Genomic DNA, 15,764 nt, shown 5'->3' on the forward strand with positions numbered 1-15,764 from the left:
GTAAACATCATATATCATAAGTAAGGTAAGACCAGTAGTATCAACAAGAATGAAAATGGGGAAAGGGGATTTAGAGGAGGACAAGAGGTGAGAGGGGAAAGGTATTAAAAAAAGGAACAAGCTTTTCTGTGTACACACACCCATTCCCCATAATGGCTGCAACTGCTTTCACTGCAAATATATCCTAAAAATAAATAAATAAATACATGGAAAACAGACAAGGATTCATCAACAATGCAAGGTTTGCTGCTACAAGTGGTAGCACAAAAACCACAATCACAAGATCTAGCTACCATTCTATAAGCATCAAAACTTGACCAATTTTAAGAACAGGTGCTCAAAAAATTCTTTTCATGAGTTTTGAGGACTCTTAAATAATCAAAACATGATGGAAGGAACTTTAAAAATTTAGTATTTAATATACTAAACACAGAATTTAAGAATAAAACTAAGATAGGGACAGGTAGAATAATAACATGTAATACAGTGACACTGCTATGTGTTACATGTTCTGATAAAGTAAAAGTAACAAAAATAAGAGAAGGGAAGTAGAGGATGTACAGATCCCTTTCCGGTCCTTGACATGGCCCAGGAAAGTTTATGTTTATAATCCAGGGGAGCAGTTACTGGAATTCTAGTGAGTTAATTCCAATCTACCACTTCCAGTGCACCCCATGGTGAGAATAAAGACAGGAAGGCATACACACACTTATGGGGAGCCCAGGGGCCCTAAGCCCAGCCAAGATGCTGGTTCACCAGAACCCGAGTTTTATTAATCTGCCATGAGGAGAGTGGCTTGGGGACAGTGAGAGTGACAGGAAACACATGACTGCCCTGAGCCAGGCTAGGCAGGAGGCCTGAGATCACCTCTGCAGTATGCAGGGGGCAGGAAACATAGAGTAATCTGCATAACACAACTGAGGTAGTATCTAATAATTTGGGGTCGGTGCTTCAAGTTCTAATGTATAATCCTTTTTGCCCTGGGAAGTCATAGCCTCTTTCTTGAGTCTTGGTCTTCGCTGACAGTGTGGAACAACACTCCCATCATGCCTGGCTCAACCATATATTTGGGGAGTCACTGGGCAGGGTAACAGTGCTTTGCTTCAAAGATTACACATCAGCTCCTCAGCCAGCCCAATTCATACTGCATGAAGCTAATTGAAGGGACAAAGAAATAGCCTAGTCAGCTCTGTACATATCAATACATGGAGACAGGGCCAAGTCTATTCAAACTGGAGATAGCTGCTCTTCTTTCCTCTGTGGTTCTCCACAGAGGAAAGTAAAAAAACTCATTAACTGGCAGTTAGGCAACAAAGGAAAGTTAAAGGATTTCATTAAAGATGGCTAAGAGATTCTAAATTAGATCGGAAAGTGAGGGCATTAAAACATAATCATAAAAATAACCAGATTCAGACATTTGGGCTCTTTTGTATACTATATACATTCATATTCCAGTTATAAACACATTTTCAAGTTTTTGGGTGCATTTATGAGTCACAATTTTGAGTCACATGAGACTCCCAGTGTACCTACGTTGATATAATATTCTCTTAGCTCTCTCTTTCTTGTGCAGGGTCTCAAACTCATCTGGTGGTGAGTTTATTGTCCTCAGCTCTTTCTTGACTATGTGCACAGCCTTCCTACATCCAATTGAGAGAAATACGCCACAACTTTTCAAGCACCCTATAGATGTTAAATTTTCCAGATTTCCTTTTAAGCTTATTAACTTATGGTTTATTTAAACACTTATATGCTATCTGTAGCAGCCTTGTCTGGTGGTTTTTGAAAAGCTGTCTTAGGGAAAAGGATTATCACACTGAGCAAGCTCTGACTCACATCAAATGAAGACAGCTTCATGAGTGGCTCCATACAACTACATAGGTCACATAACAGTAATTCTTAGGGTGTGCCTGGGAAGACCCTCCAGACCTGTTTTGCTCTTTCCAGTGACTGTGAAGCTGCTGGTTTCCACTTTGATTGCAGGCTGCTGGTTTTCAAGACTACCACAGGTCTGCAGAGTTGGGCTTGGAAACAGGGCAAGTGAAGATGTGTCAACAATTATTATTAGCATCAAGATTTACACATTTTTCTTGAATAAATATTCCTCAGATTGCTGTAAACTTTTGATTATTATGGAGTTCTCAAAAAAGGTTGAGTCTAATACTTTGGAGAGTATTATAACTGCTTTTCCAGAGAAAAATTTCCAGATACTCTTATTTTGCCACTTTTGCTTCTACATGCAAACATATAAACATATAAAAAACATGTTATATAAAACATATTTTTATAACATACTTTCATAATTCATACTTTTTGTTTTTTGAAGCTCACATACTTTTACAATATCTCCCATTTAAAAAAAAAACTAACTAAATGAATATTAAAGTTGGGTAGCTGATATCTCTTTTCTTGAAGAGAGATCAGATACCAGTTCTGAGATTAACTTCTGTATATTCTAGAACTAAGCAAATACTTAAATATACTGAGTAACGGGAACCAGATTCAGTACTGTAAGAGAGAAGATTTATGTGTCAACAGGACAGAAGAGAGCTTAAAAAGTCTCCCATTAGATAAATTATGTGCAATTGTAGTGTCAAAATTTAAACAACAAACAACTTTTATTTCTGATCATTAGGGACTGGATTTGCCCTTGTATACTGAATACCTAAAAGACTGCACAAAATATATGAAACAACAGAATTCAGACAATGGACAACAGGTAGCACAGGATAGGAGTACTCAAAAGAAGGAAAACATTGATTGCTACAAGTATCTCATTTCCCCTAAGAAGAGTATCCAAGCTACAATGAAAAGGGAAGAAACACCAAAGAAGCTCTAGTGGCCTTACTTACTGAATTCTTACTTTTAGGATTCAGGATTCATGCAGGACCATATAATTACAACCTGTGAAGGAGAATACTGGGGAGGAAGAATATGTGAAAGAGAAAAAAAAAAGAGCCCTACAAGAGTACCCTGAAGTCTTTAGCAAATTCCTGTGCTGTGTAAATGAGAAATCTCCAAGGCTGTGGAGGAAAGGTAGGGCTGAAACTGAACAATCCCAGGAGCTTACTCTTATAGATTGGCATAACTGCCACCATCTTGAACCCTGCATATAACTAGTGCCCTGTATTTGACCCAGAAGAATGGAAAATTACTCAAGGTATAGGTCTCATGAGAAAAGCAGAATGAGCTGTACCCACAAGAGGAAAATTAACCTGCTCAACAAAAGAAGCAAGATATAGGTGTCAACCAAAAATTTATGTAAGATATCTTTTTGTAGTTCTCTATTTTAAAAATTCTGCAACTTTCCAGTTCAGGGCCACTCAGTAAGACTCTGACATGGGTCCACCAGAGTGGTCACTGAGCTCAGCTAATTAAATTCCAAATTTATCAATTTGGCTGCTTTGGAGTCCAATATTGTTAACGAACCCAATTTACTTACAGAGGCCCAGGTATAGGCAATGATCTTACTTGCCATGACAGAATTTCCTAATAGAGGAAGTATCACTCAGTACTGTTATGGGACCAAATGAGCCCCAGACCAGGATTTCTCAACCCCAGCATTGTTACATATTTTGGGATTGAAAGTTCTATTGCTTTGGTACTGCAGAAATTCAACTGCATCCCTGATCTCTACCCACTGGATGCAGCACCTCCTCTTTCATCCCCCACTCCTGTATCTCCAGATGTGCCACATGTGCTCTGTGGGGCAAAACTGCCAAGTGAGAATCATGGCTAGACTAATGGCTGTTCTAATTCTATTCTAAAAAAGCACACACTTCAAAAGGCCAGATCTGAGTTTAAGTAACTTTACTGCAATCTTGAAAAAAGTCCAACAGTACTTTCTATGTAGTCAAATTTGGCAGCCAAAAAAAGCAACATTCCTTAATTTCTTTTGGTTGCGGCAAGAAGTCTTGGGCAGACCTGGCAGTCTGGAAACAGAGCTCTCAAACCTATAGTTTGACAAATTTTGGGTTGGTACAGAGACATTCTTTCATTTTTTAATCACTGAGAAATTATCTGAAAACAAAAAGTAAACACAACAATTTTCTTTCTGCATAATCTCTTCAACTCCATTTTTCTAGTAATCTAAACTTTTAAACATTTAAAGAGATAGAGACAACTCTTGAAAACTGTTATATTCAGGCTAACCAGAAGACCTTCCCTTCCATTATTAACACTAACATAAAAAAATAAACACAGGATTTAGTTATCACTGTTTAATCAATGACAGAGTATTACAAAGCATGACATTTGAAGGTAAGTGTAAACTCTTGTTTTCCCTTTAAATAACAGTATCCTATTGTCTCTCTCTCTCGAGATATATATATATATATATATATATATATATGCCCCTCCTCTGGGAGTAAACTTATAACTTTCCCACTCAGCCATCAGTGGAAAGGCTTTCAATTTCCCTCCTTCTAGAATTTGTTCTACAAATTATAATCTATGATTCTTCAAAGAATGCTTCTATGAGACTAAATGGTCAAATAGCCTGGTATACATTCTTGATTTTTATACAGTAAAATGTAAAACTGATTTTTTGCTGTGTTTTTAAACAGTTCGCCTAAATGACAGAGATATAATTAACAAATACTGTGCTGAAAAAAAATATTTTAGGGTAGTGAAAATAGGAACACAAATAATTAAAAGTATAATTAAAAGTTATTTACATAATATTATCTGTATATCCAGAATAAGAGTTATTATTTTGGGTTGCTAACAAGAATAACTTATATGAAAGGTGATCTATTTTAAATAATTATGATTTTCTATGTGTATCCATCATTATTTTAACTACAACTTGATATGTCAAAGCTGAAGTATGAAAATATACTTCATAAGCCCAAATGAGAAAAGCTTAATTGCTACAACTGCCAGATTTTCTTACAGAAAAAATAACCTGGGGGATACTGTTAAAAATGAATTTATTTATGTACTCAATTTATAAAAGATTTATGTAAACACAAACTCACTTAAAAAATAAAGAGCAAACATCTATAAGTCATCCAAAGAGAATAAAAAAAATTTTGAAATAACAGGTTAGGGAAAAAAAGGGAAGCAATATTTTAGGTAGAAAGTTCATTAAAAAAAAGGGACTAATCAGTCATCAAATATAATCTTTTTCCCCTGAAACACAGCAATTTTAGATTGCTGTTCTTTTCGCTTTCTGCTTGCTTCCCATGAAGGATGCAGAGGCACGTTTAATGGATGTTTTGTATTTTCAAGTCTTCTTTGTGTGTTCTTCTTAAACTGGTTCTTAACTGGAGGTTCATTTTCTGGAAAATCTATGAAGAGAAACCAAAAATAATAACTATACTTAAATAGTACACAAAAGAAACAGATTTCAACTCCTTTATAGGGATTATTAAAGGAAGAAATTTTGTTTTAAAGGTAATATCTCACAATTAAAAACTGAAATTTAACAGGAAACAGCCTGAAGTTCAACTTTTACACATGATCAGTCAATTTTGGAACACAGGTTTTCTATCCCTTGTAAAACATGTTTATTGAATGCTTCCGGAGATATGCTGTGTGGTCTTAATTACATGACATTAAGAAAGTGTCCCACCAAACAAAAGAACCAATAAAAAATTTAAATTATACTGATAATTACATGATGCTATTTCGGTTTCTATGGGTATAAATTCATCCAAATTAAGCTGGGCATGGTGGTGAACACCTGTAATCCCAGCACTTGGGAGGCTGAGGTAGGAGGATCATTATGAGTTCGAGGCCAGCCTGAGTACAAACTGAGCTCAAGGCCAGCCTGAACTGCACAGTGAGATTCTGTCTCAAAAAGAGGAAAAAAAAAAAAATTCAAATTATTAAGCCATTTTAATGCTTCATCCTTCCAGTTTGGCAAAGTGCTGCCCATTTGTGCAGGATGGACATTCATACATACCTGAGACTTTGCTTTTTGGAGCTTGTTCTCTATACTCTCTGAAAGAAAAACACCATTATGATTTTTAAAAGATAAATCAATCCTCTGAATTTTGGAAAACAACAAAGCTCATCTATAGGACTATTATACTCCTTCACCCACTAACAATTAATAAAGGAGTTTACATCAAAGATTTGTTAGATTTTAATATTACCACAGATACACAGGGACTATTTCTTTCTCCACCCTTATCGGTAGTTCTGTTCAATTGAAAACTGTTCTCTTTTGGTTATGTTGTTCTCGCTCTAAGGGACATCTAGAAGAAAAATTTCAAGTCTTCTCTTAGGGACAATGAGACACATAAAAACAAAAATTAAGATTTATAGTTTGTTAGAAGGGACAGTGGTATGCTAATTTCAAATAAATAAAAAGTATAGCCTACAATGGCAGAATTAGAAGGTTTAAATATTGTAATTACTTTTAAGGCTGCAAAGATATTGGTGGCTTTTCCTATAATCTTTCTTTAGAAAGTTTTTCTACCACATTTCTTATTCATAAGAGAATATCTGTGACTCATAAATACACAATAAAACAGTTTACTGTAGAAAACAGCTGTTACTGAAGAAATGACCCAACCATGATGTTTACTATAAAATACGATGTTATCTCACTCAGAGCAGAATATTGAATGGAATTAAGTCTCCAGGTGAATCGTTATGACAAGGGGCCATAGCAGCAAGGATGAGGACAGCAGTATCACCACATGTAAAGTAGTCTGGAGGAACTCAGTGTTCAGACAAGCAGCCTATGGACTGGAGGAGGATTATCTAGTCACATGATACACAGTAACATCACTGATGTCTGCAGTAATGGTCCTGTGTCATCAAGGAAAAACACTCTTTTCAGAAAGTTTGTTTAAACAGATATAAAAAACATTTTTTGTAAAGCTCTTCACCTAAAATTAATTCAAAGTTTCAAAACTTTGCCAGGCATTAAGCTACACTATCTCATTTTATGATGAATGTGGGAGAAATGTGGCATTGCCATATGTATATTTATATATGTTATCTCCCCATAAAGTTGGAAAAGCCAGAGTCTATAAAACTAAGATGTTCAAACCATTAATAGCGTCTTTCCTCCCTGTTGAAAATGTGTGCCCATTTCTTATGTTTAAAAAATAAGAACAATTATTTCAGAATGAAAAATTACCTTCTAGAACTTTTAGATCCAGATAAAGAGTGAAAAAACACTGATTCAAACTTCCTGGCCTCCGTACTTGGCTTATTTTTGTCATTTCTTACATCCCCATCCCAGTGGGTTGCACGCATGTCTTCTTTGGGTAACACTTGTTGGAGAGGTTTGTGCTCCGCAGCCGAAGTATAGCAACCACTTTCCTTCTTTCGGGTTCGCCTGACCTTCCCAATGAAGAAGTCGTCACCACTATCACTGTCTTCAGACATGGAAGACTGTTTGTAGAACCTCTCCTCTGTGCTATCATCAAAATACTCCTTTTCTTCTTCTTCACATAAGTCTTCTTGGCTATCGCTGTTATCATCACGCAAGCTATCTGACCCTTTCTTTTTCTCTACGTGACTTAACGCTTTCATGTGTGGGTCAGCAGGTGTCTTCTGGGACTCCGAGGGAGCTACAGACTCCTTTTCTAAAAGCTTCGACAGAGAACTGGAAATGTTCACTGCTTTGGGTCCATGTTCCATCTTGGGCTTTTTTTCTTTTGAATTATTTATTAGTTCCTTTGCCTGTATTTTAGCTTCTTTTCCTTTCTGATCAGTGATCTTAGTTGTTTCACGTTGTGACTTACTTTCTTCGTCAACTGAATATAAAGTGTTCTTAGAATGATTTTCTTCTGTGGTATTCTTAACTTCAGTACCATTTTGTCTTGCATCTTTAAATGCCTGGACAGCAGCTGCAAGAAAAACAGTACATGACTTGGTGACATGTGTCTGCATTGAAATATACAAGTATCAGTTTAAATATACTATTTCTTCATTATTTGGAAACTTTAAAAAAAAATTTTTTTTTATAGGTACCGGGGATTGAACTCACGACCGCCTGCTTGCAAGGCAGGCGCTTATGCTGCTGAGCTAAATTCCCAACCCCAATTACTTGGAAACTTTTAAGAAAATAGTTGGAATTTATATTAACACATATTCAAATATACCCATTTTTAAGCTGCCAAGTGAAAAGAATTCATTCTTTGTTCATGTATTAAAATTAGGAGGAACAGTGAAAATATCACTGACTATAAATACAGTAAAACAGTAACTTTAATTTCTGTGGTAATAATGTATTGGATTTTATAAAATATGCTTTTGGATATAAAAATAATCTATGATAATAGCACTCAAGTATTTATATATTTAAATAAATGTATGACACTGGCAAAATCAAAAGAAATGAACTAAAAAAAGTAATGAGTTCTAATTTGACTTGATCATGTATATATCACATACCAAATATATTTTATATATTATACATGTTAAAATACTAAAATTTAAGAAAAAATATGGATTTAGTTTTTCTTCAGCTATCAGACACCTAACATTTCCAAGCACTTTCTTTTATCTATAGATAGTTGAAAAGAACCTTACGTTTACAATACAAAATATCCTCAAGAGCTAAAAGAACAAAATATTTAAAATTAATGAAGTCATTTATCCAAAACCACACACACAAGTGTATAACTTAAACATATGTATATAACTTAAAAGTCATTTTATGCGTACCTTTCAGTGTATCTATTTTTTTCTTCAGAAAAGGGTGTTCAGCTAGTCGGGCAATTGCTCTTTCAGATGCAGTAGAATCGGGCTACAAAACAAAAACAAAACAAAACACAATGACATGAAAACAATCAGTGCTGACAAATGTTATGCATTCCTCAGGAAACTGCTTTTCAGGTGACAAAGGACAAGAAGATGCTACTTTACATAAGCTGTTTACCCTTAACTGCATCCTTAATGTCTCTTTCTTCCTTAGAGTTATTACAAATTCACTTCAAAGGCAATCTGCAATATAGGAACATCTGTATTTGTAAAACAGATAAATGAGGTTAATTATTCTCATATAAATTAATCTCATGTTTTAGATAAGAAATTTCAAGAATTCCAAATTAAAATGTGTTCTTATATAACTGTTCAAAAAAACACATCTACCATCACCTCCAAATCCTTCTTAGTTATAGAAAGTTTTAGAAGAGCAATGAAAATACTTGAATGTTCAGTGCTGACTCTGAGTGAACACTATTTTATTAATCATTTTATCATCACATTTATTCATCAAAGTGATTTCCCAGCCTTACAAGATGCTTCAGATTGTCTAGGATTTAGTAATCTCACTTCAATAAACTCTACTAAAAAGACCACAGTAAGATACTATAATTCTAAAATTATTTATAAATTTAATGAGTGAACATCTTCTAATTTGTTTTTACTCTGCAACTGTGGTTTCATGTTGCAGTCTTTCAAGAGGACTATTAATAAGCATTTTGTTGATGGGGTAGTAGCCTTTAAGGGAGATATAAAACATATTTTGATGTTCTATGCTTCTTAGAAAATGGCTTATTCAGGAAAAGGGTGATATTTGGGCATATAACTTCCTGTAACACATTCTGTATCTCTGGGCAAGTTTTGAGTAACTATAAATCCAAAATTTGGTTTACACCATGGATTAGTACCCATGTCCTCAACAATGGCTCACATAACAGTGTTACACATGTAGAAATGTAATTATATTTATTTCTTTTTATTTTAAAGAAGACCCCAATTTAAAAAAATGGTATGAAATTTCAAAGTAAGACGGTAGGTGAGTAACAATGGTTAGTACATTGTGTGTTGCTATTTGCAAAGCAGTTGCTCCTACTGCATGCTACAGGCATGAAAAATCGATCAAACAACATAATTCTGTTTAAGAGCAACAGTTGATGTTTTTATTCATTTAACTGGGAATCTATTTAACAAAAATGTTGTCTTGTTGGTATATACTACATCTACTTTGTATCATAATGGTATCTCCGTATAAACACTTCAAACAGTACTTAGTGCTTCTAATTTAAAAAAAAAATTAGTATGTTTGGAATACATAATACATATACTCATCATATATATATATAAATAAATAAATAAGTATATAAATAAATAAATAAAACATTGATCCTTTTGACTTCCCCTTTTTTCTCTTTCCTTCTGTCTTCCCTCTTAGATCTCCTCTCATGTCCAGAAAGCCTATCTCCCTTCCTACCCTTATTTGTTCTTCACATGTTTTATACTTTGGAATTGTTAAACTGGAAATTTTTTGGCTACCACATACCATGGCCTTACAGAATGAACTATTCTTGTCACATTAAAATATGAAAAAACATAGATAACAAATAAAAATCTTGTTTAGTAGGATAAGGTGCATGAATATATCTAATTTTGGGGCAAAATTAGTATTAACCTCAGAGAATGAATTCTATCATTTTTATCTGGTACAATGACTGAGGGGAGATTAAAACATATTACCAAAATGTTTGATTTGGAAAGGGTCCTGTTACAGAAATGGGAAAAACGACACCTAGAGATGGTAAGTAATCTGTCTCAAAGTAAATCAGCTAGTGCCAAGGGAACACTAGCTGAAATGTAAGCTCTTAGGAAACAAGGTACTTAACTAAACAGGAATTTTGGCAGACAGTGAGAACACAACTCATAATAAAAATATTACCTACCACTTAATAGAAGTGTATCAAAACTGTTAACTTGGAAAAAATTATGCTTAACTACAATGTTGTTATTATAACAATAAATTTATTATAAATTATACAACTTATGTAATGTTATAATACAGAATTGAACCTTTTATTGAAATGAAAATTATTTAATTCAGGTATTCACAAACATCAGAAGTCATTGCAAAATACATATATATCTTTCATACATACGTGCCCTTTGAAGTTTCTGTATTTAGCTACTATTTTTATTTAATTCATATTCATTCCTATTACTGATTTTCAATTCTGAGTTGCTCATTACCTGAAAGTAGAAAAGTATCCTACTGCGGAGGCAGGGCTATGGCTCAGTGGTACAGCACCTGCCTGGCAAGAGTGTTTGATTTCTGGTTAACCCCTCACCTAATATCCTAGTGGGGAAATACAGTACAAATGGGAGAACTTACTGACAAATGTATATAAATGCTTTGTAGACACTGAGAAGTAAATTTTACATTCTTAAGAGACCAATACAAAATGTGACACATTTAATGTGCTGGAATATCAATTTTTTAAACTATAGTAATTATTTAAATAAACTTTTAGACTTTTTCTTGAGTAAAAATGTAAAATTTAATATTTAAACATTTAATTTTAAGAAGCTAATTTAACATTCTAAATTTTTCATTAATTTTACTTATTTATTTAGAGGTAGAGTCTCACTATGTAGTGCAGACTTGCCTCAAACTCGCTTATGTAACCCAGGCTGGCTCTGAACTCACAACAATCCTCCTGCCTCAGCCTCCCAAGTGCTGGGATTACAGGTAAGTGCCACCACATCTGGCTCATTAAGAAAATAATTTTTATTTTATTAAGAATTTTATTTGTAGGGGCTGGGGTTTAGCTCAGCTGCGTAAGCACCTGCCTTGCCAGCAGGCAGTGGTGAATTCAATCCCTGGTACCGATAAAAATGAAAAAGACCAAAAAAAAAAGAATTTTATTTGTAGAAAATTCTTCAGTTAACTTTTTTAAATTTAAATTTTAACAGGGGCTAAAAGGTGACACAGGCCAAAGGTTTTATCTATCCAAAAGTCTGACAATCCAGACTTGATTTTTAGAATACGAAGCCAGTTATGAACAAGATCGGGGCTCTGAATTTAGTCAGATATTACTAAACTGTTTTCTGAACTTAACTTTCACTTATCGCTGCATTCCCAACATTTTTTACATAACAACTGTGTAGCGCCTTCTTCAAATGTTTTGGAAGGAAATAAAAACACAAACATTAAAATAGGTTTGTAAAGCAAATGTGCTCAGATTCCTTCTTTTGACAATGTTTGGGTTGTCATCACGTTTGTATAGTGCCTACATCTCTCTTAACAGCACTGTGTTTTTTGTTTGTTTTGGTACCAGGCACTGAACTCACAACCTTGCACATGCCAGGCACTTGTGCCACTGAGCTAAACCCCGGCCCTCTTATCTCCTTTGTTTTGTTTTTCTTTTATTTTGTTTGTTTTCAGACAGGGTCTCACTGTGCATTTCAGGCTGGTCTTGGACTCACCAGGAAGGCTTTAAACTCCTGGCAATCCTGCTGCCTCAGCCTCCTGAGTGCTGGGATTATAGGTATGCACCATCATGCACAGCAGCACTAGTAAGTGTAGAACTCACGAGAATGAAGGCAATCGGTACCATGAACAGTCTTCATTTTCTTTTTTCCTATCTCTCTCAGTCCCTTTTCTTCCCTCATATCAGTACTCTTTAAATTTACTAAGCCCACTAATGTAAAGGTGTCATCTTACACACGTGGACGCAACTATCATTTACACAATGTCACTAACTTAAAAATTGGACCCCTGAAATGAAAGATCCACTCAAACTTGAGTTAACTTAAAGGAATAGATAAATTTCAAAAGAAGAAATACAAATGGCCAGTAAGTACACAAAAAAATGTTTAGCATTTTTGGCTATTAAAGAAATGTCAATCAAAACAACACTAAACACTGAAATTCTATTTGAGCCAGCTATACCTCTTATATCTTCTAGAAAGGGTAAAAAACCATCTTAAAATGATGAACGCATACCCATGTTTACAGTACTGCAATTCACACTAGCTAAATTTTAGTTACCTATATGCCTAGCAACAAACCAACGGATAAAGGAAACGAGGAGCACATACAGCATACTACTCGGCCACTGTAGTTTGAAAAGGGGCATGTCTCAACACCCTATGGGAAAAGACAGAAATCAGACAGAGAAGATTAAACACACACAGAAACCCAAAATATAAATATTTTAAAGAGCAAAATAAAAGAGATAACAAGAAACAGAAAGGCAGACTTTGTGGAGATGGGAAAGAGGGCTTGGAAATCGTGGGTGAGAGGATGTGATTATGACTTGCCCAAGGCAAAATTTGATAGATTTCATTTAGGAGACGGAAACTGTTATGCAGCTATGTAAGGAATACAATAAAGTAATACGTCTTAAATTTAAGTAAGTTATTCTGAACCTTAAAAGGCTACTAAGTAAGTTATTCTGAACCTTAAAAGGCTACTAAGTAGTGTCTATGAACCGGAAACTTTTGCACCTGCATGAAGAGGCCTTCACAATACTGGGAGGTATGAAAGAAACCACTGCTTTGCCTATTTAACATTGACCCAATGTTTGCCATGGAAAATTTTCCGTAAACTGTGGTTTTCACATGCCTCCAGCTTCCAATGAAAATGTGGAAAACACGCTTTTAATGGAAAATAGGTGTTTATTGTTATTATAAAAGCATTTAGTGTTTATTTTGCAAGGAATTTTCAAAATGTACCCCTTAATTTAAGTAACAGTCTAAACACACACACACACACACATACACCAAAGAAAACAATAAAAGCTGAACAAAACTATTACATGCAGTATTAGTTCTTTCAAATATTGATAAAAATAAAATGACTCTAAGTCAACTGGCAGAAGTAGAATTTAGTACCAGTGCTTTTAACACTGTGTTTTGATTCACTTCTAGGTTTTACCTAAAGCTGTACTTCAACAATTAACACTTTCATTTTCCAAAATATTTAGAAAAATAAATGGAAGCAATCCATTTGGTTGGACCAGAAGTACTGTGGTGAACTCTTGAATGGGTATTTTGGAGCTAATAAAACATTTTCCAGACTTTATTACTACTACTACTGTTGGCACTGGGGATCGAACTCACCACCTCACACTTGCCAGGCAGGCACCTGTGCCACTGAGTTAAATCCCTTGCCTCAACACTTAATTATTATTATACATAAACTCCACTAAGGTTTTTGAATTACTTGCTGAAAAATGAAATATTTTCCACAGAAGGGTAAAAGCACTATACTTTCTTACATTCTTAATTTATGGTAATTAACCATAAATAATAAAGCCAGTCATTGAAGGCAATAGAGATTTTTAACAATACTAACTTTCTCAGTGAACTGAAGAAAGTAACTCCTTAAGGCATGAGTATTTTAGCTAGTATTGTTACTCTTCTTGAAAAGAGAGCCCTAATTCAATTTCATCAAAGTTCTCAGGTTTACTTTTAAAGGATATTGTTATTTAACTTTAGATAAATCTCAAGTACACTGTTCTTGGATCTTAGTTAAAAGACTTGATCAATCTCTAAATTTATTGGCCCCAGAATACAGTCAACTAAGGGAAAAGTCAATAAAAAAAAACAGAACAAGGGAAAAAATAGATACTCAACATAAACTTACGAATTCTAGGCAAGCAGCTGCTAGAGAACATAAATATATAATACACCAAGAAAATATCATAGTACAATAGACAGAAGGAAATGAACACAGAAAAAAAATGTACTATCCATAATGGAAAAGAGTAATTACACATAGCATAGGGCATAACATTCTCTCTTAACTGCACACATATGGATGGTAGCATGTAAAACTGGGGAAAGAAATACAATGCCCTAAAACACTTAAGTATGAGTGTGACAAGGAAAATTTAAGCCATCCAAAGGTATCTAGATTTTACTTAGTTTTAATTCTTGGCAACGATGCACGATATATACCAAGTATTTTCATATAAAGATTGGAGGAGAAAGAAATGCAAAAATCAGTGAAAGCAAAACCATAGAAGCATAGGAAAACAAAAATCAGTGTTCTCAACAGATTGTCTTGTACAGGCATCAGCAACACGAGTGAAGAAACAGAAGGGAAAACAGCAGCGAACAGAGAGCAGTGCCCAGACCAGAGCAGAAGTCCTGGGCAAAGCCCTGGGTGCCCACCCAACAGTGTCACAGCAATCACCAGCTAACTGCATTCTGTTTTGATCTCTATTTCCCTCCAGGATAAAAAGGGGATAAAAACAAATCCTTTACAAGTAAAACCAGAAATTAATGAGCAACTTATGAAAACCTGGAAAGGAGAAGAATAGATTCTTAGTGAAAAATAATAAAGTTAATTTTTAAGATGTATGTAAAATATGAAATGCCATAATAAGTTCAATATCACAGCGAAGTAAAAGTTATAAATCATCATAAAAATATTTTTCAGTGCAATACTGAAGCTCAGAGAAGATGTACACTTACAATAACTGGGTCCTGGTAAGTTTTCTCTTCAAATGAAAAAGGTGATGAAAAACAGTAAGGGACAGAATTAAAAAGCTTTTCATAAACAAATACAATCTATTGCACATATACCTTTTTGCAGATCTTTTCAAAGCTGATATCTTCACCAAGAGCAGATTTAGTTACTGTATCAGGTTTCAATTCCTATGAAGGAACAACAAAAATTTTAGTTATCAGTCTAATTTTAGCTATCATTGTAAGTTAAATTCCTTTCCAGGTCTTGCTTTAAAAATGTGATACTAATTAAAATTTTAAGTTTTAAAAGGAATACACACAAGCTACCAAGCAACTGAGAAAGCTGTAATAAAACAAGTACTAATATTTGTAAGAACAATATACAAATCAAGTTACAACGTAGTATTTTCAAGGAACTCAGTATAATCAACTGTAACCCAAGGACCTCATACTTAAGTAGCTCTTTAAATATTAAGTCTACAGGACAACGGTTTTGAACTTCCAAGAATTCAGGGAATATTATTCACACGTTCCTCACCAGAGGAATGTTCTAGAGAAGGAACTTCAGTCAACAGCAAGTAACTTTGATAAAAGGACTGATGGTTTGTATTCATAGAGCTAGAGCT

General features: G+C 34.5%; 1 protein-coding gene across 2 annotated transcripts in view; it reads right to left on the bottom strand.

The window, feature by feature from the left end:
- Window positions 1-3,795: 3,795 nt before the first annotated feature.
- The window catches only part of Srfbp1 (serum response factor binding protein 1), a 38,764-nt gene continuing 26,795 nt past the window's right edge, over window positions 3,796-15,764 (bottom strand). For both annotated transcript variants that reach the window (XM_003477379.5, XM_013141229.3), the window contains 5 exons: window positions 15,256-15,327; window positions 8,632-8,713; window positions 7,097-7,811; window positions 5,909-5,946; window positions 3,796-5,291 (listed from right to left, as the gene is read on the bottom strand). In XM_003477379.5, coding sequence (XP_003477427.1) covers window positions 5,107-5,291; window positions 5,909-5,946; window positions 7,097-7,811; window positions 8,632-8,713; window positions 15,256-15,327 — 1,092 coding nt within the window. In that variant the 3' untranslated portion in view covers window positions 3,796-5,106. The remainder of the gene's footprint in view (window positions 5,292-5,908; window positions 5,947-7,096; window positions 7,812-8,631; window positions 8,714-15,255; window positions 15,328-15,764) is intronic.

The sequence above is a fragment of the Cavia porcellus genome, unplaced genomic scaffold (assembly GCF_034190915.1).
Source record: "Cavia porcellus strain 051 isolate PalLab524CR breed Dunkin Hartley unplaced genomic scaffold, mCavPor4.1 scaffold_21, whole genome shotgun sequence".
Classification (NCBI taxonomy): domain Eukaryota; kingdom Metazoa; phylum Chordata; class Mammalia; order Rodentia; family Caviidae; genus Cavia; species Cavia porcellus.